The 26,141-nt window shown below is 38.7% G+C and overlaps 1 protein-coding gene across 1 annotated transcript in view; it reads right to left on the bottom strand.

The window, feature by feature from the left end:
- KCNQ1 (potassium voltage-gated channel subfamily Q member 1) overlaps positions 1-26,141 on the bottom strand; it is a 2,495,454-nt gene that overhangs the window by 1,148,309 nt on the left and 1,321,004 nt on the right. Inside the window, exon 14 of the mRNA XM_044059185.1 lies at positions 19,504-19,624. Within this exon, the coding sequence (XP_043915120.1) occupies positions 19,504-19,624 (121 nt within the window). The remainder of the gene's footprint in view (positions 1-19,503; positions 19,625-26,141) is intronic.

The raw sequence follows: 26,141 nt of genomic DNA, 5'->3' as shown, positions 1-26,141 counted from the left end.
GCCTTCTGGTCTCCAGAATGACATCCATAACAGCTTTGGAGAGAGACACTGCTTGCTTGACTAAGAAATCCTTCCATGCAGCTAGGTTTAAGGTCTTTAGCTGGCTGCATAGTATTTGTTTGTTGTGCTGAGTCAGCAGATGTGGAATTTGAGGCAAAATCCAGGGTGGTTCTTGTGCTAAGCTCCTTAAGATTGGGTACCAGTGCTGGCGTGGCCAGTCTGGTGCAATCAGGATCATCTTTGGCTCTTCCTGCCTGGCTTTTATGAGTACCTTTGGCAGGAGAGGTAGTGGTGGGAAAGCGTATACTTGTAGGTTCTCCCAGCTGAATGAGAGGGCATCCACTTTCCATGCTTGTGGATGGTAACTCCTTGTGCAGAATTTTTGTAGCTGGCAGTTTATTGGGGATGCAAACAGATCTATGTCCGGGCTCCACCATTTCTGTGTTATCATTCTGAATATTTGTGGATTCAACTCCCACTCATGGGGATCCATGATGTTTCTGCTTAAATCATCTGCCAGTGTGTTTTTCTCTCCTGGCAAGAATTGTGCTTGCAGATGAACTTGAAGGTTTATAGCTGTGTTCCATAAGGTCATAGCTTGTCGGCATAGGGGGTAGGAGTGAGTGCCTCCTTACTTGTTTATGTACCACATAACTGTGGTGTTGTCTGTCTTTAGCAGTAGTTGTCCTGGATGCAGCAGGTCCTTGAAAGCTATAAGCGCATTTTGTACAGCTAGCATCTCTTTTTGATTGATGTGAAGATGCCTTTGTTCTGCGATCCACGTGCCCTGAATACATTTGCCTGCCATATGTGCTCCCCAGATGTAATCCAATGCATCTGTTGTCAGTGTTTGCCTGGCTGTGGGTTGTGTAAAAGGCTGTCCCATGTTGAGGTTACAAGCTTGAGCCCACCACTTGAAACTCCTGTTGAAGGCAAGGGATTAGTGGTTTAACTGTTTCCAAACTTTGACAGTGTTGAGACCATATATTCTTTAGGTACCATTGTAGTTTCCTCATATGCAGTCTGGCATATGGAATTAGTAGTATGCAGGATGCCATGTAACCCAAGGCCTGCAGAATTTTTCTTGCAGGGAGCTGGGTCTTTGTTGCCATCAATTGAAAGTATTGAGTCAGTTGTCCTTGTTTGTCTGGCGTAAGATAAGCCATCTGGGCCGTTGTGTTCAAGCTGGCACCCAGAAATATAATCTCTTGTGAGGGCACTAGTTTTAATTTCTTTTCATTTACTGTGTACCACAGGCAACTTAATAACTTTTTTACAAATGCCAGATGCTTTAGAAGAATGTCCTTGCTCTCTGCTTCAATCAGGCAATCATCCAGGTACGGATAAATTTGAATTCCTTTCTGTCTGCAAAATGCAATTACTGGTGCCAGGCACTTTGTGAAGGCCCTGGGCACAGTAGATAAGCCAAAGGGCAGTGTAGAGAACTGGTAGTGCATTGAATCAGCTATGAATCTGAGGTATCTTCTGTAGTTTTGTCTGATAGGGACATGCAGGTATGCCTCTTTGAGGTCCAAAGTCACGAGCCAAGCTTTCTTGCCCAGCATGGGAAGAAGCTGCTGTAATGTCAACATTTTAAATTTTGGAACATCCAGGTAAGTGTTTAGAGATGAAAGAACCAGAATGGGCCTCCAGGCTTTGTCCTTTCTGGGTACCAGAAAGAGTCTTGAGTAAAATCCTTGTCCTTGCTCCTGTGATGGTACCTTTTGAATAGCTCTCATATCTGTGAGTGCTGTAATTTATTTTTGAGCCTCTGCCCATTGATTTGGTGGCAGATTTGGCATTCCTTTTAACCTTGTCAGAGTGTGAAAGTGGAACCTGTAACCTTGAAATACAATGTTGAGAACCCATTTGTCTTTGGTGATCATGTGCCAATTGTGGTAGAAGAGTGCCAGTTTTCCTCCCAAGGGGGCTGCCAAGAAGGATTTGTTTGGCAGCTGTAGTGGGAAGTCATTGGAGCTGCTTTTTATATGGTTGGGGCCTGTCTTCCCCTTCTTTCTGGCCTGATGCAACCCATTGTCGAGGCCTGTAAGGACCTTGTGTTTGACCTCTACCTCTTGGACGTCTGTATCTTCCCCTTTGAGTTCTGTCTGTAATTGGAAAGGACCAATTCTTAGTTGGCTAGTTTCTGCTAAATCTAGGTGGCTGAAACTGTAAGAAATCCTTCACCGTTTGCATAGATTTTGCCTTATGCTCCATTTTCTTTAATACTTCTTCTGCCTTAACTCCAAATAACACATCCTGCTGCAAAGGTGCATCTGATAATTTTGCTTTAACATGATCTGGTAACGTATGTTCTTTTAACCAAGCATGTTTTCTAATGACAGAGCCTGTAACTGCTGCTCTGCAGGAGGCCTCTAGAGAATCAAAACCACATTGCAAAGTATGCTTTCCCACTTGTTCAGCTGCATGCAATAAATCCTCCATTTCTTTAAAATTAGGAGGATCTGATTTTGGAAGCATTTTTTGTTTTAACTGAGACAGTAAAAAATGCTGATATTTTAGCACGTGAAACTGGCAATTTAAGGCTCTCATTACTAAAGTTGCAGACGTATATACTTTCTTTCCCCATCTGTCTAATGCTCTGGAATCTCTGTCAGAGGGAACTGGATTCTTGGCTGATGAGGCCTTAACTCCTTTGGATCCCTGAGAAATAGTTTCAGGGTCAGCTACAGGGCTTTTATACAGAAATTTATGAGAGTCAGGCTGTAGTGTCTGTCAGGTTTAACAGGGGCTGGAGGTAAGGAATCAGAATTTAAGCTGAATTCAGTATACACATCATCCAGAATATCTAACACTGGTGGAATAGCAAGGGGTCTGTGTTGAGGTAATAAAAGGAAGTCTCTGAGCCTTTTCTTGGATTCTGAGTAATCCTGGCCTTCCCAGTGGAAATGCTATCTCATGGTATGTAGGGTTTCCCCAAATGAGTAGTCCTCAGGCAGTGAGGCTGATGGAACTGATTCCTCAGCATCAGAATCCTCATAAGGGGGTAAAGAGTATCGTAGGTTTGAGGATGAACCAGAAGAGATGGACACCTGGTCGGATGAGTCATAGTCTGCATCCTGTCTAGGCCTTTTATCAGGAGGGGGATGGGACCCCCTGATCAGAGTAATTAGGTCTTCAGCCATTTTGAGCATTTATTTCTTAGGCATGGAGGCCTGTCCTGGAGAATGCTGTATTTGTTTCTTTGACTTTAAAGGAGGCTTAGACTTAGCTGAGGGTTTAATGCTTAACTGAGTAGGTCTGAAGACACCCTCTGTAGCTGTGGGTTGCTCAGCTACTCCAGATCCCTCTGAAAGGTTAATCTCGGTAGGCTGAAGAGCTTGTGCATCCGAAGGAACAGCCATCTCCACGTGGGAGTCAGAGGCGGCTTGTGGTTCTACAGAAGCGGTCGTCAGGGGCTGCGAAGGCACCTCACTGAAAACCGGAGAACCGGTGACTGGCCTAGAAGAGGCTTCATCATCAGTTTTGGGCCTCGGAGGCCTATCCTTGTCTTTGCGCTTTTTGTGTATTCCGGTCGTCGGAAGTTCCGACGGCATGGTATAATTGAATTTTCTACCAAAATAATGTCAGGCAAAATCAAACTGACATTTAATAGTGCGCTTGTTAAACCTAGCACAAAACCGACAACTAGTAATGTCGTGGTCAGGGCCTAGGCATGGGATACAATAGGAATGGAAATCCTTATGAGGTATTTGCTTCCCACAAGAAATACAGTTATTAACTTTTACTGACATTGGTTTGAGGCAAGAAAAAGTTTCCCCAACGGGGTACTTAGCTTTGTAGAAGACTTCGGTTCTGGATTCGGAATGAAGATCTCAGGAGACGGCCGACCGGCACTTGCGAACTGCTTTTGCTTTGGGCACCGCGTGGCAAGAAAGACTGAAGACAATGGCATCAGCTGCATCTTATAAACCCCTGTCACACTGATGTCAGGGAGGAGGTGACAGCAACCGACACAGGACCAAGACTTTGGCCGACTGCGGGACCACCTAATGGCAGGATAACCCTAGTATAATGACTGCAGCAGTGTAACACGAACATCTGTAGTACTAAGTGGCTACTGGCAAGGGAGGAGTATTACACTGGCATGTATCTATATTCTGCCTAAAACTGCTATAATGGAGCTTAAGAAAATTCTAGGAGAAATAATCAGCTTTCAGCAAGGAATATTACTTACAGGCAAGGACTGGAATTTGGTTTGTGACAGTGAAGATGTGCCTGAGGGGTTAGAATGGAAAGTATAACAAAGGAGGGTAGATTTTTGAAGAAATTTATGAAAATATTTGGCATGGAAAATGTGAATTTAGTATTAGGGGTTTGGAGTAAATTTACATATTATTCTCCAAGACACAAAATCTAGGCTAGGCTAGGCTAGACAGAATTTATATTTCACAGTAACATGTGCACTTAACTGAAGGTCCTGAAATGCACCCAATAACTATTTCAGATCATGTGCCAATAATAACTAAAATAAAAACACAAGGTAATGAAAAAATGAAACACTGGCTCCTTCCCACTTATCTGTTGAAAAGAGAGAAATTTAAGAAATTGGTTTTGGAAATTATTCAGCATCTTTTAGAGAAGATAGACATTTCTTCTGAAAATATAGCTAGGGAATGAGATAAAATTAAAGTGGAGTTTAAAATTAGGGTGGAAATAAAGAAAAGGGAGATATGGTTAAGAAGCAACAAGAATTATTTAGAGAGACTGACAAATGTTGAAGTATTGCAAAATAGGGGGAATCCCACAGAACAAGAGGAAGAGCAACTCCAGAATGCTAAACAGAAAATAAGGGATTACACTGATAATACGCATGAGTTTAGAAAGATTGCTGTCAAGCAACAGTCTTACTGATAACTCTAGAGCACAAAAACTTTTTGCGCAAAGACTCGGGCAAAAGAAAGTAGAAAGGGCCGTCACCAAGCTTAGGAAGCCTGTAACAAGGAAGGTAACAAGCAATCCTGTAGAAGTATTAGAAATATTTCGGAAATTATATGAAAGTCTGTATAAATCCGAGAAACATGGAAATCAAGAAAATGTACTAATGGAAATGTTTATAGAAGAATTAAATATGCCAAGGTCCAATTACTAACAGAACAGGAGGAGATGAGATAAAAATGCTGATACATAACCAGTCTACAGGAAAGTCCCCAGGAAGAGATGGTATTCCTAGGGAACTTTGGACGCTAGGAGGGAAAAATCTGATAAATATCTGAAAGGTTTTGTTTAACAGTGTTTAAACAAAAGTGGATCATTGTGGTTTTGTGAAGACGAGGCAACTATTTGACAACATTAAGAGAACACTGATGATCCAGACGGAACCAGATGGAAGTAAGAAAATACCACTGTTGTTGCTGGGTCTAGATGCAGAGAAAGCCTTTGATAGAGTCAGCTGGGACTTTATAAGCAGAGCAATGGAAGCATTTGCATTCCCTGATAAAATTATATGGCTTATTACAAGGATACATGAAGGATCAGAGGTGAAATTTAAAGTCTGCGGTCCTCTCTTACAATCTCTGCTTGAGCAGAGGAAACAGGCAAGCGTGTCCTCTCTCCCCCTTTCACATTTGCTTTACATTTAGAACCATTAGCAAAGAAAATAAGTGGCTCGGAAGTTCAAGGATATAATTGGTATGGTAATCAAAGAAAAGCTTTCTCTATTTTCTGACGACATTATTTTATACCAGACAAAACCAGAAAGGAACATTACATTGCTGTGGAATATACTGAGACAGTTTCAAATCTTTTGGGGATACAAAATTAACGAAGCTAAAAACAAAGGCAACAGCGGTAAATGATTTACACACATACAAATTGGTTCAGCAATATCCATACTAATGCACATGATAAAATGAAGTATTTGGAACATGGATTAAAAATGATTCCAGTGTGGCAACTAAAGATATGTGGGAAAAGACTAAACAAAAGATAATACAAAAACTGAGAAAGTGGAAGCTGTGTTATATGGATATTGACAATAAGATACAAGCAGTTAAAATGTTTTTAGTCCCTTTACACATGTCGGGCTTACTTTTATCAACCAGAGGAGATGGTGTGGATAGCAATAAAGAGCTGAAGGATTTTATCTGGGAGGGGAAGGGCAAAAATCAAGTGGGATAAGCTTATTCTTCCAACAGAATGGGGAGATTGGGATTACACAATTTGAAGGTGTATTTGAGAGCAACACAGTTAAGGCTCCTATGCATAGCACAAGCAGAAAACTATCATACAAAGTGAAAAGAGATGAAGATGAAATAGGGGGAAGCTCAAGAAACAGAGAGACTGGGATTTTCAGTGCAGACATTTAAGGAGAATAACAATAAATATACAGATTATATTCATTAAGTAGCAGAAAGTATTCTAAGAATTAAGCCAACATGGGAATGGAGAAAGGAAATTCTGCCAATAGGGATTACTGCAATAAGGGATACAGACAACAGTCAAGACATGGCTGGAATTTATTGGAGAAAACTGGCAAAGGAACAAATGTATTGGGAGCAAATAACTACAGAGGGAAATGTAATAGAATGGGAAGATGACAAGGACTTATTTGGACTGCAAGATAGAGACTGCCTTCCCTATGAACAATTAATATCAGAGTATAAGCAAACAGAAAGAAATAGGGGATCCTAAATGACCAGCAGTGCTACAGTTTTTAGTAGAATCTAGAACAGAAATTGCCATTAAGAAATAATTAGTAGAGCATATAAAATATTGCATGATAACTACAAGAATTAATCAGAGGAGGTTAGAAAGGACTGCGAAGAGAGAGAGGATAAGAAATTCACAAAGAAACAATGGAGGGATATCTTCCAGATATGCAACAGAATATAAAAGATGTAGATCTTTGCTTGGAAGTGTTTACATATGTCATTTTTACCCCAAGTAGACTCCAAAGAATTTTTTCTCGGGTAGACACAAATGTTGTGATGGGGAAGAAAAAGGTAATTGGGAATGAGTCACTATTATATCATCAAAAGAACAGGTCATCAAACTGCATTTTGTCAAATATGTTGTTCAGTGAACTGTTCTTACTGAGATCACAGTACACTAGGGAGTGGGAAATTTGCTCTTAACCCACTGTAGTGCAATCTCACAGTTGGTATACATAGTTAGTGGGTGGGGGTCAATGATCTGATGGTTCAATAATATAATAGAGACTCACTGGGAATATATTTTCTCGCAGGGCAACAAGTTGGCAGACTTCACAGATTCTCTGCAGACTTCTCTGTCAGAGACGCTGGGTAAGCAAATTGGTGTAACTAAGGAAATTATTTTTTTGAACTGTGACACAGAATCGGAATTGCATAGACATACACAGTAAGGCGTTGCTGAGTCTAGTTATGATGGCTGCCCAAAAAAAGCAATTACTGGAAAATGGAAGTCAAATTTAAACTGACTTTAACTGAAGTAGCGAAGACAGTAACAGAGATAAAACAATTGGAACCGGGATCTTTAGAAAACAGTAGCAGCAAACGTCATAGGAAAAAAGTGGGAAGTACAGGATCAATACATGCGGAGGAGGAACAAAGTTTAAAAGAAGGCAGGAACTGAATAAGCTATGTAATGGTTGACTGATAATCACTGGATATATTACAAGTGACGTATAATGTTTGCACATACAATTGTGTCGGCATGGTTTGGAATGTATGTTTGCAATGGAGACTGTCGAGAAGGTTAATTTTCATTTATATAAATGTAAGATTGCCTATGTTATTCATGATAATTTTAATAAAGATGTTTGTTGTTTAAAAAAATACAGCTACAATACCAAGTTTTCTAATATGAAATAAAAAAGTATGAAATAAATTATATCAGCCTACCTTTGCAAAAATACAAGCACTCTGTGAAATAGCCTAACTGTACTTAATTATATCATGCAAAATTATAGTGAAAACACAGGTAAGCATTTATCCCCACCCCCACATGGGGGAGTTTCAGGAGTGTCACTTTTAACACTTGAAACCTTTTGTGAATATTTAAAGAATATTTGTTTCTATTCTGTTGCATGTATGAGTCTGTGCTGTACAAATATGAAGTCATTAGTAAGCATGTGGGGCATAGTACATTGGTGATAGGGGTAGCTACGACTTTACTATGGCAAATCTTGCATTTTCTGTCATGTCTGTGCTATAAAACTTCCCTAGAATCATACTGCTACTTACTGGGCAGACTTTACTTGTTTTCCCAGCATTTGTGTGGATTATCTCTGGACAGTCTGGTTTCATTTCACCTTTAAACATACCAGCTTATTTTCTACTGCAAACTGTCTACATTTTGTACTTACAGCCACCCTTGTGGCCTGGGTCACTGCTGAAAATGACCAGTTAAGGATCACTTTGCTTGCCCTGCTTAAAAAAAAAATGTAACATGTAAGTTATGGTAAATAACTGGAAAGCTAATGGCAGATTTAGTTTTTCCAGATGTTGTTTACCTTTTGCTCTAATAAGGAATACGTCAGTCTATGCATGGTGACTAAGCAGAAATACAGTTCAAACAAATGAGCATAACACACACACACACACACACACACACACACACACATGTAAATACAAGACGACAAACCAGCATTATATACCAAAATGCAGGGTTTCCACCTGATAGATGTATCAAGGCCTGTGGAAATGTATCAAGTTCTGTACCGGCCATGGCCATTAGTATGCACTGTCACAATTAAACATTTCAGACATAAAAGTGAAAAAAGATCAGAGGCATACGAAATTATGAGAAAATAATGTCCTTTCTGTCCACTGAAAGAAATACAAACATTCAAAGAAAAGATCCTCTGAAAATTCATAAATGCCTGTGTAAACTGATACGTACATTAAATACAGACAGCAGGGTTACTGCCCAGGCAACATTCACATATCACTAACACTCTGCTCTGTTTTTGGCTCTTCAAATCAATCAGTGGTTTTGTGAAAGTTGAAAAAAGAACTGTGCAACACTGACACCTTCAAATATATATTAAAATACTCTAACGTTATGAATGAACTCAAGCCTGAAAAGTTAAACAATGCACTGTACTGGCAATCAAAATGATGAAATATAGGCAAGTGTGCTGTTTTCATTACCAAATAATATAGCAAAATTAATGTGCCATAGGTTTCATCAGGTAAATGGTGTGACTTAACATTGGAGGAGAAACAAACAGAACACGGGTATATAGTCAGACCTTTTCTAAGAGCTAAGAACATACCTAATAAAGAGTCATAAATGAAAGGGTTCCATAAAATAAGCTATACCTGTTCAGAGTACTGCAGATGTCAGAAGATGCAGCCTAATGCAAGCTTTCTGAATGCCAAAACCAACAGGCTGCTAGACTTTCAACCTTCTGATCTCTGAACCAATGTTAGAAGCCTTTGTATGCCTTAATCAGTTGGTTTAACCACAAACATTATTATTCAACAAATATATGCTCTGTATACAACGTCATACAGCTATTGTGCGACAACTGTTTTTAACCCGGACTAATAGTGAAATGGGTCGAATGGGATCAGTGTTCTACCCCGGTTAACAAGTTAAAAATAAATAAATTATTTTAAAATCACAGAAGTGTAACAGACTCAGAAACTACGTCCAAGTACTTCTAGCTACGCTCCGCTGCTCATTGAGAGATTTATTAGCTGATACTATGTCAAAAGAATAGTGATAACAGTGTTCTTCATAAGGAACAACTGAATATCTTTTGCCATAGAAGAAGACTCTGCAATGCACAACGTGTGACATTATGTTTAGGTTATGTTACAGAAGAAATATTACAAAAAATTGTGATAGGAAGCCAAACACATGCAGTGTTAGTCCTGCAGACATTTTTATCTCCTGAGCAAAGATAGTCATTGTGAGATGGCTAGCAATAAAAGTGAAAACATTTTTTTTTTCAAAATCTTGTTTCTGGGAAAATGATTAATAGCAGACTATATGACTATAGGCCACAGTTTAACTTGCCATCATCAAAGGTCAACTCAAGCATAAACATGAAGAAGCCAGTGAAAGGCAATAAAGTGTGCTGGCCTGCAGATTCCAAGGTGACACATCAATCTAGTCAAGTCATAACAATCAAAACAACACTTCATAAAGTCAGACATTGCTGTTATCAAAAAACAAAGGTCAATGACTCTTAGGTCCCTAATGGAGAAGGTAATGACAAGAGTAAGACATTCTCAAAGGAAATAGCTTACCGTAACTGCAGAGCTTTGAATTCATTCAAACAGAAAAGGACAAGGTAAAAAAAAAAAAGTTTGCCCTTGGTGTTGAAGATGGACATTGAGCCATGGCTTCTAAAATAAAACATGATCCTAAAGCACAGGTGATCAGGCAAAAGTAGTGCTCAGTTATATAAAAGGTCTGTAAGATAAAAATAAAGATTGTACATGGATAGACTCTATATTAGGAAAGTAACAGACCAACAATTCCACATTCTAGTACATTTACAGAAGAAACACAAACAGAATATTGCAAAAAAAAAAACATTTGCAAATATTGCAAAAAAACCAGGTAGTAAATATGAAAAAGCTGCATGTATTTTATACAGCACTGTTCTTATGGCATCAAAGTCAAGGATACTTAGGGCTAGATTCAATAAACTCTACATGATTCAGTCGTGCTGTGTTTGTGTCACATCACGCACATGACAGTGTGCAGATTTGTATTCAGTAAGCCACTGAAGGTCAAGGCATTTTAATTAATGCATAAGCAGCTGAATTACATACTATAAAGTGCCCTTGGACACTGTTAAAAATCAGACTTCTGTGCTGGTGCTAGCGTTAAGTATTATGTACTCTAGCTTGTTTAACAGCATACACTTTAACTAGCTAGCTTAGCCTCTACCATCTCAGTCTTCCAGCTGTGCAGTACTGTTTCATGTTATACATATAACACTAGTAATGCAACAATTTTCTCAGGTAAAGAAACTTCACTTAAAAAGCATCCCACAAAAAAGCGTTTATGTCGATTCACAATTTCAAATGTGTACTTCACCACAAGTAAATTATAAATCATATTCTACAGTAGATTCTGCTAAGATGAAGGCATTCTCCCAGAGGTATAAATATACATGTAATTAAAATAATCCATGATTTTTTTACTGTAATGACATTAAGTTAATCATGGTTCTAGATGTACACTCATGGGCTATTGACTGTTACTATATTTGAATTCTGCACTTACTGTTTTACTGCATAATATGCATGACAGTGTGCTTTGAAGATAACCTACTGTGTAATCTGCAAATTACAGGCACATTGCTGTATTTTACTGTGTTGTAATTCCTTACTTCTCTCATACAGATTACAGCACAACAGACCAGTACACTGACTATACAACAGAGTAGTTTTTTTTTCACACGACTTAATTTGTCTTGTAACCAATTTTCTTTTACGTAAATACAATTCAGCTGAAGGGAACCAAGAAGAAAATATCTCACAAACTATTCGTTATCAGTGGTCTTTTTCTAGATAACAGGCACAAAGCAATGCTGAAGTTATGTTCTGAAAAGGCAGATAAGAGAACATTTAATTACAGAAAATGGGAGACAAAAACAAGAACTCAACCATCAGCTGTATTTACAAATGTCTGTCATACAAAATACCAAATGCAGTGCTGCAGCAGAAAAGTCCACACAGCAAGCAAACAGTTCAAATGAAGACACGCACATCTAACGTCACTCTCTCCCACGCACTAAAAATGTATTGATATCAAACAAGGGTCAGCATGGCGCATATTATGAAAGTGCTCAGAGCTCTGTATGGCATAGACAGATGTGCAGTCCACAAAATTATATATTGCATTGAGAAATGAGATCCCAGTATGCACATGAAAAGGCCAAGACTGTTAGTCATTCCCCAAGAATGCAATATAGAAGGCAGATGTTACCTAGAAAAAGCAAGAGAAGCATCCTATATGAAGACCATTAAGTGCAGCAACATGGGAACACAGGAACCACAAGGTCTACTAGATTCATTCAAACTCAGATCACAGTAGCTCAGTCATAACAGCTCATAAATAGTTTAAATACACACAGCAAAGGTGTTAAGAGGTCAAAAATGTTATATTCAATGTCAAAATGCTATGTGTATGTGTATATATATATATATATATATATATATATATGTGCATATATAGATATAAACAGATAAATTAATCACATTTCTTGTATCACAGTTAACAGGTGTGCTCAAATACAAAAAAAAAAGCATTTTGTAACAGAATGCTTACATGGTTCATTATAAATATGTTGGAACAACTGATAGTTCTAACAGTTATTACCATTCTTACTAAACCTATTCTCATTTAACTCTATGAATCTATTCTCTTTATAACACCATTTGTTGTTTTACTCTGCTTTGCACTGACCTAATGAATAGGTGATAGGGTGACAGCTTGTCATTCTTTTTTATTAAATTTATTTGAGAAGTAGGGCCTTTGAATTCTCTTTTAAGCCATTTGTTTCAGATACTTTATTTTTTGTTGGTCTCAGATAATTTGCTGGAGTTGCAACTGTTGAATTGAAGGGTATTAATGGGGGTAAGGCTGCATAGGAACTAGAGGAAATGCTCCTAAACATCAGTTGAGCAATGTAGAAGGATTTCCTAACCACAAATGAGACATGGTATTCAATAATGGTACCCAAGTCCCACTACAAATGTTTTGAGGAGCATAGCAGCAATGTGATAAAGGCAGGGCAGAGGTCTTTCTTAAAGTTAACTATACTACAAGTTTTGGAATTTACAGTAAGCCGTAACTGACATACCAGGCATTTGTCTGATCCAGGCCCTTCTGGGTAATCCAAATGCCTGTGGGGAATTAACAACTGAAGCCAGGTGTCATATATTAAGTATACAGTATTCAGTTAGAACTCAAAGGGTATACTCAAAATGCAATCATCAGAGCTCATTTGGTGCCTTTAGAGAAGTGTAATCTATGACTACAGGCACCAACTTGAACAACTGCCCCCAGGTTTACAAAACACTAACATTGCATGTGGACTTTACTGTACACACTTAGAGGTGCTTTTGCTATGACAGTTTCAAAGGGATACTTGTACTTGCTCATCCTGCTAAGCAGCATTTGGATACACATTTACCCATCCAGCAGGATTAATACTGAGACAATAAGATATCAGTTGTGTATGACCCTGAGCATAAACAGATGGTCTGAAATGTCCCTGTCTTTATAATGAAATTCCCTACTTCCAATCTACTCCTATTTCACTTTCTTTTTTTCCAGGAATATTCATTTTGCATGGATACGCTTGGTGCTATGTTTGATGAAGAAGGAACCTCATCCAGAGAGTGCAGCTTCTCTATATATTGTCACAACTGTAGAGCCAGAGCTGACAAAACTTTTTTAATCAGTAGCAAACTTATTTGGGAGGATTTTACAATACTTATTTTGTCATTTGGTGAAAATTGGATATTAGTAATAACTTTGGGACTAGAGTGGGAGACCTCATTGGATCAAGCTTGAATAACCAAGTAGGCTAGTTTTGAGTGTGCTACATGCACATTGCCTGTTTATAGGAGTGAATTAGTGATTACTACCTTTTGACGGTGCTCACTTTTTCCTCCCACAGTGGATAATTATGTAGCTGAGGGATTCTCTGTATTGCTCAGCTGCATATATATGTCTGATTATAAATAGCCACTTTCCTGGACTGTTGCAGCTGCTAGTGGCTCAGTCAGTGGAACCATTCTCTACTCTATGGTATCCACCAGTGGGAAACCTCAGCGGTATGACAGTGTAAGAACTGCAAAGGCTTATGGTGAGTGGTAAAATGGCCACGTTAAGTTTTCTCGCTTGTGCTATTCATTTCTAAATTCCAGAAAGTGTGTTTTCTTGTCACATAAATTTTAAATAAAATATTAATTTCTTTGATGCAGAATATATATCATCCCTATGATATAATTTGTTTGAAGGAAATACTTTATTAAAAAATAAAGAGATCCCCCAGTCTGTTATATTAGAAGTCCACCATTGCATTCACGTAAAATTTGCAAAAATTATGGTTTCAACTAAGTTGCTTATCTCAGGCTTCTTTACAACATGCTTCCTTTCATCGCTGGGCTTCTTGACCACAGACCAAATAATCATGTTGAAAAATTATATTCTCTAAGGTCACATCAGTAGTATAAACAGAAGTATACATCTAACCTGGTAAGTAAATTTCTGCCTTGTTCATTTTAAACTAGTTCTGATATTCTCTATGTCCACATGGTCTGCAAGCATGGTTCTTGGTTGACTACCGCTCTTCAGCTGAACCCCCTCCGCTCCATAGCTCTTAAGCCAATCAATCTTAGGACACTGCTATCTTTCTGTGATTTTTACTTATCAGCTAAGTGAACAAATGTTATCAGAGCCCTGTAATTATCAGCACTATGACATAACGTTCTCTCTGATCATTTTATGGTGCTCACCTTGACTTTAGACATATTTCAGAGTTGAACGTTCATTTACTTTATCTACGACGTCTAAAACACAACATATTCTCAACACCCTACAAACTTCCTCACTACTGCAGACATTATATCTGTCCAAAAGGCATGCCATACCTACTCAGCATATGATTAATTTATTCATTCTTTCTCCTCAGCCAGTGACAAATATGCTTCATACAGGAAAATAAGGCAGTAAACACCCATCTAGTTCTCTCATTCCTTTTTAAAAATTATCAGCAAATTTCCTTCTGCAAGGCATGTATAGGTGAACCCTGATATAAAGTGCTGAGAGCAGATCCAACATCGATAAAGTACCAAGACTTGCTGAATAGTGGCAGTTATCATACAGCCAGAAGGGGGATGAGCCAAATTAGGCAGCACTGAACAGCAGCAGACTACACCTGACTCAGTATAGATTTGACAACACAATAAATAAGACTTGTGTAAAGATAACAACTGGTGTGTAGTGAACCAACCCTCTAGTAAATCACAACCACCACCAATCAAATATGTCACATTAACAGTACTTAATAAAACAAACAAAAACAGTAAATACTTTTTTTGACTTACGGACATACATGTCAAGGCTTCATCGGACAGAATGTGGAGTGGTGGTGTTTTAAACTAATATAAGAAATTAGCCTATTAAATCATGCAGATTTATCAGGAATATGACATATGGTACACAGCACTTTCAGATACCAGCATTATACAACATGCATGCGGGTCTATATCATATGAGCGAATCGCACAAATTGCAAACGCTCATAATAGCAAACGTACCAGACCCCAAAGTGCTTTTTCTAAGATCACAGTACAGTGAAGAATGGGATATTTGCCCTTTCCTCATTGTAGTGCGAGCTCGGAATTAGAATATATAGTTAGTGTGGGGGGGGGTTCAGCCCCCCACAATAGGAAGTTCAAGGTCCGGTATGTTTGATATTATGAGCATTCACAATTTGTGCAATTCGCTCATATGATATAGACCCCGTGCATGCATTGTAGCCAACATTATGACCACTAACCCAGCTTTCAAAACCCACTATGTTCATTATGAAATAAATGAATGCAACAAAACCATTGCAAAGTTCCATCACACTGAAGGCAAGAATCATTGCCCCAATATTGCACAGATATTAATAGTGTTTCAAGGAATCCAGAGATTTATCCCCTGTCAATCATCTATAAATTCTGAAGTACCTGCTGGCCTGCTTCTGCTTTGCCAGACAGACCCACCCTGCCTACAATGCAAAAAAAAAGGATGCACGGTAAATGGTAGAGTCATCCACCAGAATCATCCTGATTAAGGGGACAGAACCAATTTTTTTTTTCTTTTAGTTTGGTGTGCTACACCCCTCCATTTCAATTTCATGGTTTTGTTTGCTAAGGTTGGCACTATCTGCATTTTCCACAGTTGCTCCACAATGCATGACTCTCTCTCTCATACTGCTCACAATACTACCAAGTCAAACAGTCAAAAAGGATATTCTATTATGCCTGACAAAAGGACTTAGAACATTTATTTAATTTAATATTTAACTGGGTTAAGTGGATTGGCCTGGGGACACTTTTCAGACATGACTCAAGTCAAGGTGAAAAACAGCATACAAACAGGAAAAACAAATTTAAAGGCATATCTTTCAACAATCCAGATTTTCATAGAAGGTGCAGATTGTGGACTCATATTTTTGGTCTGCTCCTTATAAAAATCAGTGTTTTCTTTTTTTTGCAAATCACTAAGGAATGAAGACTTCATATCCCTCAGAAAATACATGCTAATATTAAGTCTGTTATTTGATCATCAAAGTTTGTAAGAGCAGTACTTAAATATGTCCCTGATTTTGGTCACCTGCCTCCCGCCCGCCCAACCCCACCCCACACACACACACCTTTTGGCTTTATCCAGATTTCGTGGGCTAAGAAGTTGAGAAGTATGACTACAGGTTTACTCTAAACTTCACTTGAAAGTTTGGCAATAAATTCTGCTGGAATCTTAGAGGCTGAAAATGGAAAATACCATGCATCACCAACTATCTGACTTTACAGTGAAGCCCCTACTTATAGATTCATAGGTAGGTACTAGGCTATCTGCCCAAGGGCATTTATATGTCTAGCCAGAGTGTGTCAGCTTTCACCGCCCCATTGATTAATTAACCGATTCTCTGTCAAGCAGAGCAAATTAAATGATCCCAAGTGTGTATTTTCTGTTACCCATCCACTCGTCAAGGTTTCTCTTGAAGAGTGTTAGTGAGGGGTCTCTGCCTAACGTAGTTTGCAATTTTGTTCCAAAGCATGGGGAGTCTCTGTGACAGGAATCTATCCCTCCAGCATGTTCTATTTATTGTTGTGGTGATGTTAACTCACTAGACGGCGTGGCTCACAGTGACTTGGATTTTTTTAGGTGGAGCATGTCCATCAATTCTGAGTTGAACATGGCTTTGTAAGTCAGGCAGAGATCACCTCTGAGTAAGCGATATGCCACTGAGTACAGCCGGAGTTTTTTCAGTCGGGCTGCTTAAGACATATGTTTGAGGCCAGTAATCCTCTTGGTGAGGTACTTTTGTGGTCTTTCCAGCTGCTGGAAGTGTCTTGTGAGGTATATCCCAAATGGGGCATTGTACTCTATGATGGGTCTGATGAGTGATGAGTAGAGGGGCACTATAACCTCTGTTTCTAGTTGTGAGCCCTTTAGTAATTTAGTAACTTCAGATCCAAAAAACATATTAATGATGTTTACATTTTCATTATGGACTTAAGTAGTACATACTTCTTGTCTTACAGACACCCCAAATGAAAAGGCAAATGCATCTCACTGCATCCATAATAAATCCTAATGAACTTCTGACTAAATGACATGGTGGGATAAAGCCTCGACTATGCTTAAATGACCTGGATTTTTGTTGTACCCAGGCAATGCATCAGCTGGTTCAGGAGGGTAACCACATCCATACAAAAGAAAGCGTGTTGGTAGAATCCCATTTCAGATGCTTATCTTAGGGAAGGACTAAGTAGTACAGCTGTGGCAACTAGGACGTGGACAACAGAAGCCTGCCAAAGACCACAAATACATTCTAGCTAAAAATGCAAGTTTGCAGAAGCATACACACATACTGAATCTAACAGAAAAGCACGGTATAATGCACTGTACCATTATTTTTTTGGCCTGCCAGTCTGCCCATGTGAGCATGTGTGTGTGTGTGCCAGGAGTATAGACAGGGACTCTCCTAACCCCTACTGAATAATGGTAACCCTTTCCTGTTCTCATCTCTCAGTGTCTTAGACCCACAGGGGGTAAAGAAGCAAAGAATAAGCTGATCTAGAATAGAATAATGAGGTTGTACAGGCCAAAAATAATGATTAAACAAATCTTAATGAAAGCCCAACCTTGCAAATCTGTCTTTGCGATATCATAAACTGTGCAGACAGTGCGGGATTTTCAACTTCCCTTCCCAGCTAGAGTCAGATTCAGATAACATCTGATGCATCTACTGCTAAAATGCACATGGTCTGGGCAACAAAGATTATTCCCTAATAATAAAAATGCCATTCAATTTGGCATTCTCCCAAACGGGGTAAAAGGACTATTCATGTTAATACTCCATTATCAAACAGATGTAAGCATGTTTACCTCAGTCTGTAACATATAATCAGCTTCCAAAACACCTACATCACTTCAGCACTATTGTAAGCTTGTACCTATAGTCTTGCTACGTTACCATTTGTAAGGTCTTTATAAGCATTTAAAAAATGGGCAAAGTGCATATAGTTAAAGAGTAAATTTTATGGATAAATCAATTAATAAGAACAGACTATTATAAGTATCCAGCTTTACATAGAAAAGCTAGACATACCTAGTACCACAGGATATTTCAACAACTATCCGAACAATTTCAGCATTTGCATTCTGTTTATCTGGCATGTACTTTCTTATCCTTCTTCTCTTGTTTGTCTCTAAACAAATTCAGGGCTCTGATAACATTTCTTAAGTCCTAATAATGATGCCAGACGGGCAGGCTAACAGCACTGAAGGAAATATAGCCCATTCTTCAGGAAGCAGACAAAAACTGAGTCCTACAACATCTATAAGCATGTCTCAGCACATCATTTCAAAATAATAGAACATGGAGGCACAACAAGCTTTCTTAAACATAGCACACTGACTTGTTCCATCCAAAACTTTTCTTTGATAGAGAGTTTCTCTTTACCACCATTATCTGTGCACTAATGACAATATGTGAAAGCACTGCATTTTGGGAAAGTATGCATAGGACTCTTCATTAGGAAGATGCATAGGACTCTTCATTGCCAAATGACAGTTTAATGTGTAATATTTATCCTGGCATGATTTGGCAAATAAATAATACCAATGGCAAACAAACATCATCCTTGTAAATTTACCCACTATGTTCATCATAAAACATGTGTCAGATAGTGTCTTATTATACAATCATTTTTCAATAAACATTTGTCTAATTGTTAATCAAGCAGCAGCCATGAAAATGATTAAATATTAACCAATGCAAATTCACTTAGTGACAAGCCTTGAAGTGTTACTGCCCTCAATTCCAAACACATTCTCAGACAGAAAAATACAGACTCCACTGCATGCATACTGTGACTAAATAAATGGATGAACTTCCCCAAGCAAAAAAGTATGAAATCCATGACTAATACTTATTGCTGTCCAAGTCCAGCTATTTTCAAAATGCTGATTTTTGGCCGTATAAATTCTTAATACTTTTGTTAGGCACCAACATTTTATCACATGTAAGTTGTGCAACAACAACAAAATAAGATGAAAATAATACTAAAAATAATACAGCATTTCATCACAAATGCTTCCTCTACCAGAAAAGTTTGAGACACTCTTATTCACCTAGACTCACAGATGTAAATAAGCACACAAGTGCATATAAGTGCGCACTGCGCCTCGAGGATAAAATGCATACTGAACAGTTAGTTACACAAGCCAAAAAAGTTAACTATCTTTCAAATGACAAAAAAATACGTTTCTCACTTGTGCAAAGAAAATATGATGTTGACTTACTGAGATACGTGAGTGATAGTCACGGGTGTTGCTTCACCTTCAAAATCAAGGTCATCTGCAAAGCTATTTGTTCTGGGGATAGATACTGGTGTTACATCCAGTAGTACAGGTGTCTTTTTCACTAGAAGGAAACACAAGGAACGTGAATTTAAACACAGATTTACATGTTAAAGACATAGCAGGGCAGAATACAGACATTTAATCAAAACACAGAGGACAACCACATTCGTCTACAGCATGCTTTGCATGCTTCCTGTTCCAGCAGGCTTCAGACTGTTTTGTCATATTTATTACTCTGCATTAACTAAGTATCACGACTGCCACCAGTACTGTTAGCCAACAGGGTGCTGGCAGAAATTGGGCTACTGTTGGCCGAAGGAGGAGAAGAGGTGGAAGGCATGGCCGAAGGCAGGAAGAGAGGAGAAAGGCTAGGACTGTGGTAGTGAGGGTCGGAACTTTGAATGTTGGCAGTATGACTGGTATAGGGAGAGAGCTAGCTGATATGATGGACAGAACGAAGGATGGTATATTGTGTGTGTGCAAGAGACCAGATGGAAGGGGAGTAAGGCTAGGTGTATCGGAGGTGGGTTCAAATTGTTTTATCATGGTGTGGATGGGAGGACAAATGACGCAGGAGTTATTCTGATAGAAGAGTATGCAAAGAGTGTTTTGGAGGTGAAAAGAATGTCGGATAGAGTGATGTTTATGAAGCTGGAAATTGATGGTGTAATGATGAATGTTGTTAGTGCATATGCTCCACAAGTTGGGTGTGCGATGGATGAGAAAGAAAAATTTTGGAGTGAGTTGGATGAAGTGGTGATGACTGTACCCAAGGGTGAGAGAGTGGTGATTGGAGCATATTTCAATGGGCATGTTGGTGAAGGGAACAGAGGGGATGAGGAAGTGATGGGTAGGTATGGTGTTAAGGAGAGGAATGCAGAAGGTCAGATGATTGTGGATTTTGCTAAAAGGATGGACATGGCTGTGGTAAATACGTATTTTAACAAGAGGGAGGAGCATAGGGTGACATACAAGAGTTGAGGAAGATGCACACAGTTGGATTATATCTTATATAGGAGGGCCAATTTGAAGGAGATTGGAGACTGTAAAGTGGTGACCGGAAAAATTGTAGTTAGGCAGCACAGGATGGCGGTTTGCAGGATGACGTTGTTGATCAAGAGGAGGAGGAGTGTGAGGGCAGCACCAAGGATCAAATGGTGGAAATTGAAAAAGGGTAATTGTGAGATGGAGTTCAGGGATGAGTTAAGACAGGCACTGGGTGGCAGTGAAGAGTTACCAAACAGCTGGGTAACTACAGCAGAGCTAGTAATGCTATTAAGGTGCTTGGTACCACATCGTGACAGAGGAAGGACAAGGAGACATGGTGGTGGAATGAGGAAGTACAGAAGAGTATACAGGCAAAGAGGTTGGCAAAGAAGAAGTGGGATTGTCAGAGAGATGAAGAAAGTAGACAAGAGTATAAGGAGATGAGGTGCATGGCAAAGAGAGAGGTGGCGAAGGCTAAGAATAAGGCATATGAAGAGTTGTAAGAAAGGTTGAACACTAAGGAGGGAGAAAAGGACCTGTACTGATTGGCTAGACAGAGGGACCAAGCTAGGAAAGATGTGCAGCAGGTAAAGGTGATAAAGGATAATGAGGGAAACATAATCACAAGTGAGGAGAGTGCGTTGACATGGAAAGAGTACTTTGAGAGGTTGATGAATGAAGAGAATGAGAGGGAGAGGCAAAGAAGGTTGGATGATGTAGGGATAGTGAATCATGAAGTACAACGGATAGCAAGGAGGAGGTAAGGATAGCTATGAAGAGAATGAAGAATGGAAAGGCTATTGGCCCAGATGACATACCTGTGGAAGCATGGAGGTGTTTAGGTGAAATGGCAGTGGAGTTTTTAACCAGATTGTTTAATGAAATCTTAGAAAGTGAGAGGATGCCTGAAGAAAGGAGAAAAAGTGTTTTGGTACCGATTTTAAGAATAAGGGTGATGTGCAGTGCTGTAATAACTACAGAGGGATTAAATTGATCAGTCACAGCATGAAGTTATGGGAAAGAGTAGTGGAAGCTAGGTTAAGAAGGGATGTGATGATTAGTGAACATCAGTATGGTTTCATGCCAGGAAAGAGCAGTACAAATGCGATGTTTGCTCTGAGAGTGTTGATGGAGAAGCACAGAGAATGTCAGGAGTTGCATTGTGTTTTTGTAGACGTAGAGAAAGCATATGACAGGGTGCCTAGAGAAGAGTTGTGGTATTGTATGAGGAAGTCAGGAGTGTCAGAGAAGTATGTAAGAGTGGTACAGGATATGTACGAGGGTAGTGTGACAGCGGTGAGGTCTGCGGTTGGAGTGACGGATGCGTTTAAGGTGGAGGTGGGGTTAAATCAAGGATCAGCTCTGAGCCCTTTCTTATTTGCAATGGTGATGGACAGGTTGACAGACAAGATCAGACAGGAGTCCCCATGGACAATGATGTTTGCAGATGACATTGTGATCTGCAGTGAGAGTAGGGAACAGGTGGAGGAGACCCTGGAGAGATGGAGATATGCTCTAGAGAGAAGAGAAATGAAGGTCAGCAGGACTAAGACAGAATATATGTGAGTGAATGAGAGGGAGGATAGAGGAATGGTGAAGATGCAAGGAGTAGAGGTGGCGAAGGTGGATGAGTTTATATACTTGGGGTAAATAGTTCAGAGTAATAGTGCGTGTGGAAGAGAGGTGAAGAAGAGAGTACAGGCAGGATGGAGTGGGTGAAGAAGTGTGTCAGGAGTCATTTGTGACAGACGAGTACCTGTAAGAGTGAAAGGGATGATCTACAAGAGGGTAGTGAGACCAGCTATGTTATATGTGATGGAGACAGTGGCATTGACAAAAAGGCAGGAGTTTGAGCTGGATGTGGCAGAGTTAAAGATGTTAAGATTTGCACTGGGTGTGATGAGCGTGGACAGAATTAGGAATAAGTATATTAGAGGGTCAGCCCAGGTTGGAAGGTTTGGAGACAAAGCCAGAGAGGCATGATTACGTTGGTTTGGACATGTGCTGAGGAGGGATGCTGAGTATATTGGGAAAAAGATGCTAAGGATGAAGCTACCAGGTAACAGGAAAAGAGGAAGGCCTAAGATAAGGTTTATGGATGTGGTAAGAGAGGACATGCAGGTGGTTGGTATGACAGAGCAAGATGCAGAGGACAGGAAGAAATGGAAACAGGTGACCCCTAATGGGAACAGCCAAAAGAAGATGATGATTAACTAAGTATCATTCATTAGACAACAATATGGGTTGCCTTACAATGCCAGGATACATAAAGAAATGTAAAGCAAAGAGATTTCGTGTAGCACTCCCCACTTAAGTGGAGAGACATAACCCCATTTTCACTCATAGCTCCTTCAGATTTTTTTTAAACTGAGGACCAAAATTTTGTGCTGCACATTGTCAGATAAAGACATTTAATTATTCTTAATTGATTCCTGAATCACTCTTCTTGTTAGTGGTTAATGACATGAATGCAAAGCATAACTAAAAATCTTTAACATACAAGAGCATTACACATGAATGCGCACCTATCCCAAGGTGGAACTTGTCACCAACTACTACAGATTTTATCACAATGGCCCTCAGTAACCATTCCTCATGAAATGCACACACAAGAACAGTAATAGGCTCTAGGCTACTTTCATTTCCATAACTTTTAATTTTTCCCATTCACTCTTCTTTCGTCTCGCTCTCTCTCTGACTTGATATCTGCAGAGTATGCAAAAGCACTTGTACCATGCTGTCAGAGCAAGTGCTCTTTCCCGTGTTGTCAGAGTAGCAGTAAACAGCAGAAGACATCTATGATGTAATATGCCTTACTGCTGCAGTTAAGCTTAGGTCAGACATAACATTCGCTCACATAAACAATACATCGCAAATAAAGTTTAGGAATAACTTATAGAAAAGCCAAATACAATTAAGAGAAATAAACAAAAACATAAATGTCACCATCAGAGTGAGGAAAGCCTTGTGACTGCAGAGATGGAAACTAGCAGTTTTACTATATTGCAAAGGTGATACAAAGACAATTGAAACATATTTTTGTATAATAAAGGAAATACAGTATTACATTTATGGGAAAATGTGTTATAATGAAATAAAACAAGACATTACTTATTTTCAGATACAGCAAAAGCTTTACAAGGAGGGCTCAATACAAGAACATAAAATGGGAGAATTATAAATTTATAATATTGTTTTGCATATATAGTGCCTTTATAAAAGGGTACTTTTTTAATCAAGACAATGCTATCTACAATCACTTGATTAAGGAAGCAGACTGTATTAATGATTTTTACAAGGAACAGACACATTTAATATGAAATTAAACACTTATTGTGGTACTCAAATTTCAGCTAGAGATAGCCCATTTCCAAAGCACAACAGCATAAAACCCAACATGACCCAAGCAATCCATGTCCAACTACTGAATCAGCAATTGTCATGTTGCTCATCTTGGGGGGCTGGGGGGGCAGTGTTCCTGCACTACTAGCATCTAGCAGTGAGCAGGCATTCAGCATGCAGCACAAGTCGGGGATGTATACTTGTTCAGAATGGAGGACATCTCCAAGCTGCATATTCAAAGACGAGGTAGCAGGGCAGCAGAATGTGAACTGTGCATAGCAAGTAAATTAAAATACTTCTGTGGGTTTCTCTTCAGAGAAGGGCAGCTAATTACAGTATGTAATTACTGGCACTGAATCAGTAATTAACTTCATCTTTTGATCCTGTGTGAGAGTTATTAGCCAGAAGAAAATAACAATCCCATTAACAAAAACAAGATATAACTTATTTATCCAAGACATTACCTCATGGAAAGTTTCATTTATTTATTTATTTGAGATTTGGTAACCGGGAAAGTCCAACTGGGTGGGTGACCCATTTTCAGTAGAGGCCCGGGGAGAAAAGCTCCATGTGCTAGTATACAATGCAATAGTACAATACAATACAATGCATTAGAATAACCAGTAATAGAACAGTATACAATAAAACGATGTAATAGTACAATAAACAATTTAAGGATGATACAGAAAAAAAGAAACAGGAGTGAAATAGAATTTGCCCTTATTGAGAATCCAGTGGTACATAGGCATTTGTTCATAATGCAGTTCCAGTGAAATTATTTTTGCCCTTATTTTACATTTGATTGCATGTTTTATCAAATTTCACTTATATTTTCATATATACATACTTACAAGAAGAGAGAAGAGAAGGTGTTTAGATATGTGCAGTGATCAATGGATTACAGGTATTTTTGTAATAAGCTGATAGAGAAGCAGTAGAGAAGAGAAGATAAAATAAATGTTAGGCTTATGGCAGGATTGTTTGCAATTAGCTTTTTTTTTTTTTTTTACAGGGAAAGTTGCTTGACTCAAGTAGTAGGTTTCTTTAGCTTGATTTTAAATTTTCTGTGGCTCTGTGTGGACCTAATATCTAGTGGTAGTGTATTCCATAGCTTGGCAATGGAGTAGGAGTAGAGAGATGCAGTTTTATTTGGCTTATAAAAAAGTTAATAGTTATTTATCTTCGGAACATAGGGCTCGGTTGGGTGTATAGGTTTGAAATGATCATGAATTCTGTTTCACTTAAGCGAGAAGGATTTGAAAAACTGGTGTTAATAGCATGCCTCCCATTACAAAACATCCCTCTATAAGTCAAGTGGAATGACTCTTTCCTCCAGGAAATTTTGAATTGGAAGCCATCATTTTGCCATTTGCAGTTGGTATTACTCAAGACTTTGCCGATTATGGTCTGGCATAGTGTTTTCCATCAGTTAGTTTATTTTTACACTGATGTTTCTGCCTGTTATATTCTGAAACCTCTAGTACAGCTAGGGACAAATAAATTGTCTAGTAAGATATAGCTAAGAAAGATTTAAATGGTTAGACCGGCTCTATATTTTTTAATATTAAAAGTCTCTTGTTTTGAGTATCCTCTCTGCTCAGATCTTTCTCAGTTTTCAATGAGATGTTATATATTTCTCTGCATATTTCAACTTTTAAGTGTACTATCCAATGCTTTAAGTATTTTTATTTACTCACCTTTGTGGTTTATTTATTTACTTACTTATTAATTGCTAACAGGGTAGTAACTGTGAATGGTGAATAGCTGCTGGTATCCATATCTGATTGACCAAACTGTTCTTCTATCCATTACCACTTGTGTTTACAACTGTTTTGCTTATTTTTCAGGAATGGACAAATAATAAGTGTTCTCCATTCGGATAATCTGAAATGATGGCAGTGATGTATCTCTATTCAAAGAGTCATTGTTGATTTTTCAGTCATCCAATTTTTTGGGGAAAAATTCACATCACAGTGAGTTTTACCACAGTGTATTTATTATATTACAAAAGTCAGTGGTAAGTTATTCAGTTTCTGTTCCCCTTTCCTCCACTATGGTATGACCAAATCGAGGAGTGCAGTGGGCTTGCCCCCAGCAAAAATATTTTTATCAGCTCACTGTTTTTGAAATTAAATTTTTGGTAAATGATGAAACACAAAATCCGTGATCTACACCTTGGGTTGTAGAATTCAAAAAAATGTACTAGTCTTTCAAAATAGTCTGTATATGCATATGTGTGTGTATTTATA

Source organism: Protopterus annectens, chromosome 17.part0 (genome assembly GCF_019279795.1).
Source record: "Protopterus annectens isolate FY-2018-M chromosome 17.part0, PAN1.0, whole genome shotgun sequence".
NCBI lineage: Eukaryota > Metazoa > Chordata > Ceratodontiformes > Protopteridae > Protopterus > Protopterus annectens.
The sequence above is the reverse complement of the archived record's forward strand: the minus strand, read 5'-3'. Positions and strand labels throughout refer to the sequence as shown.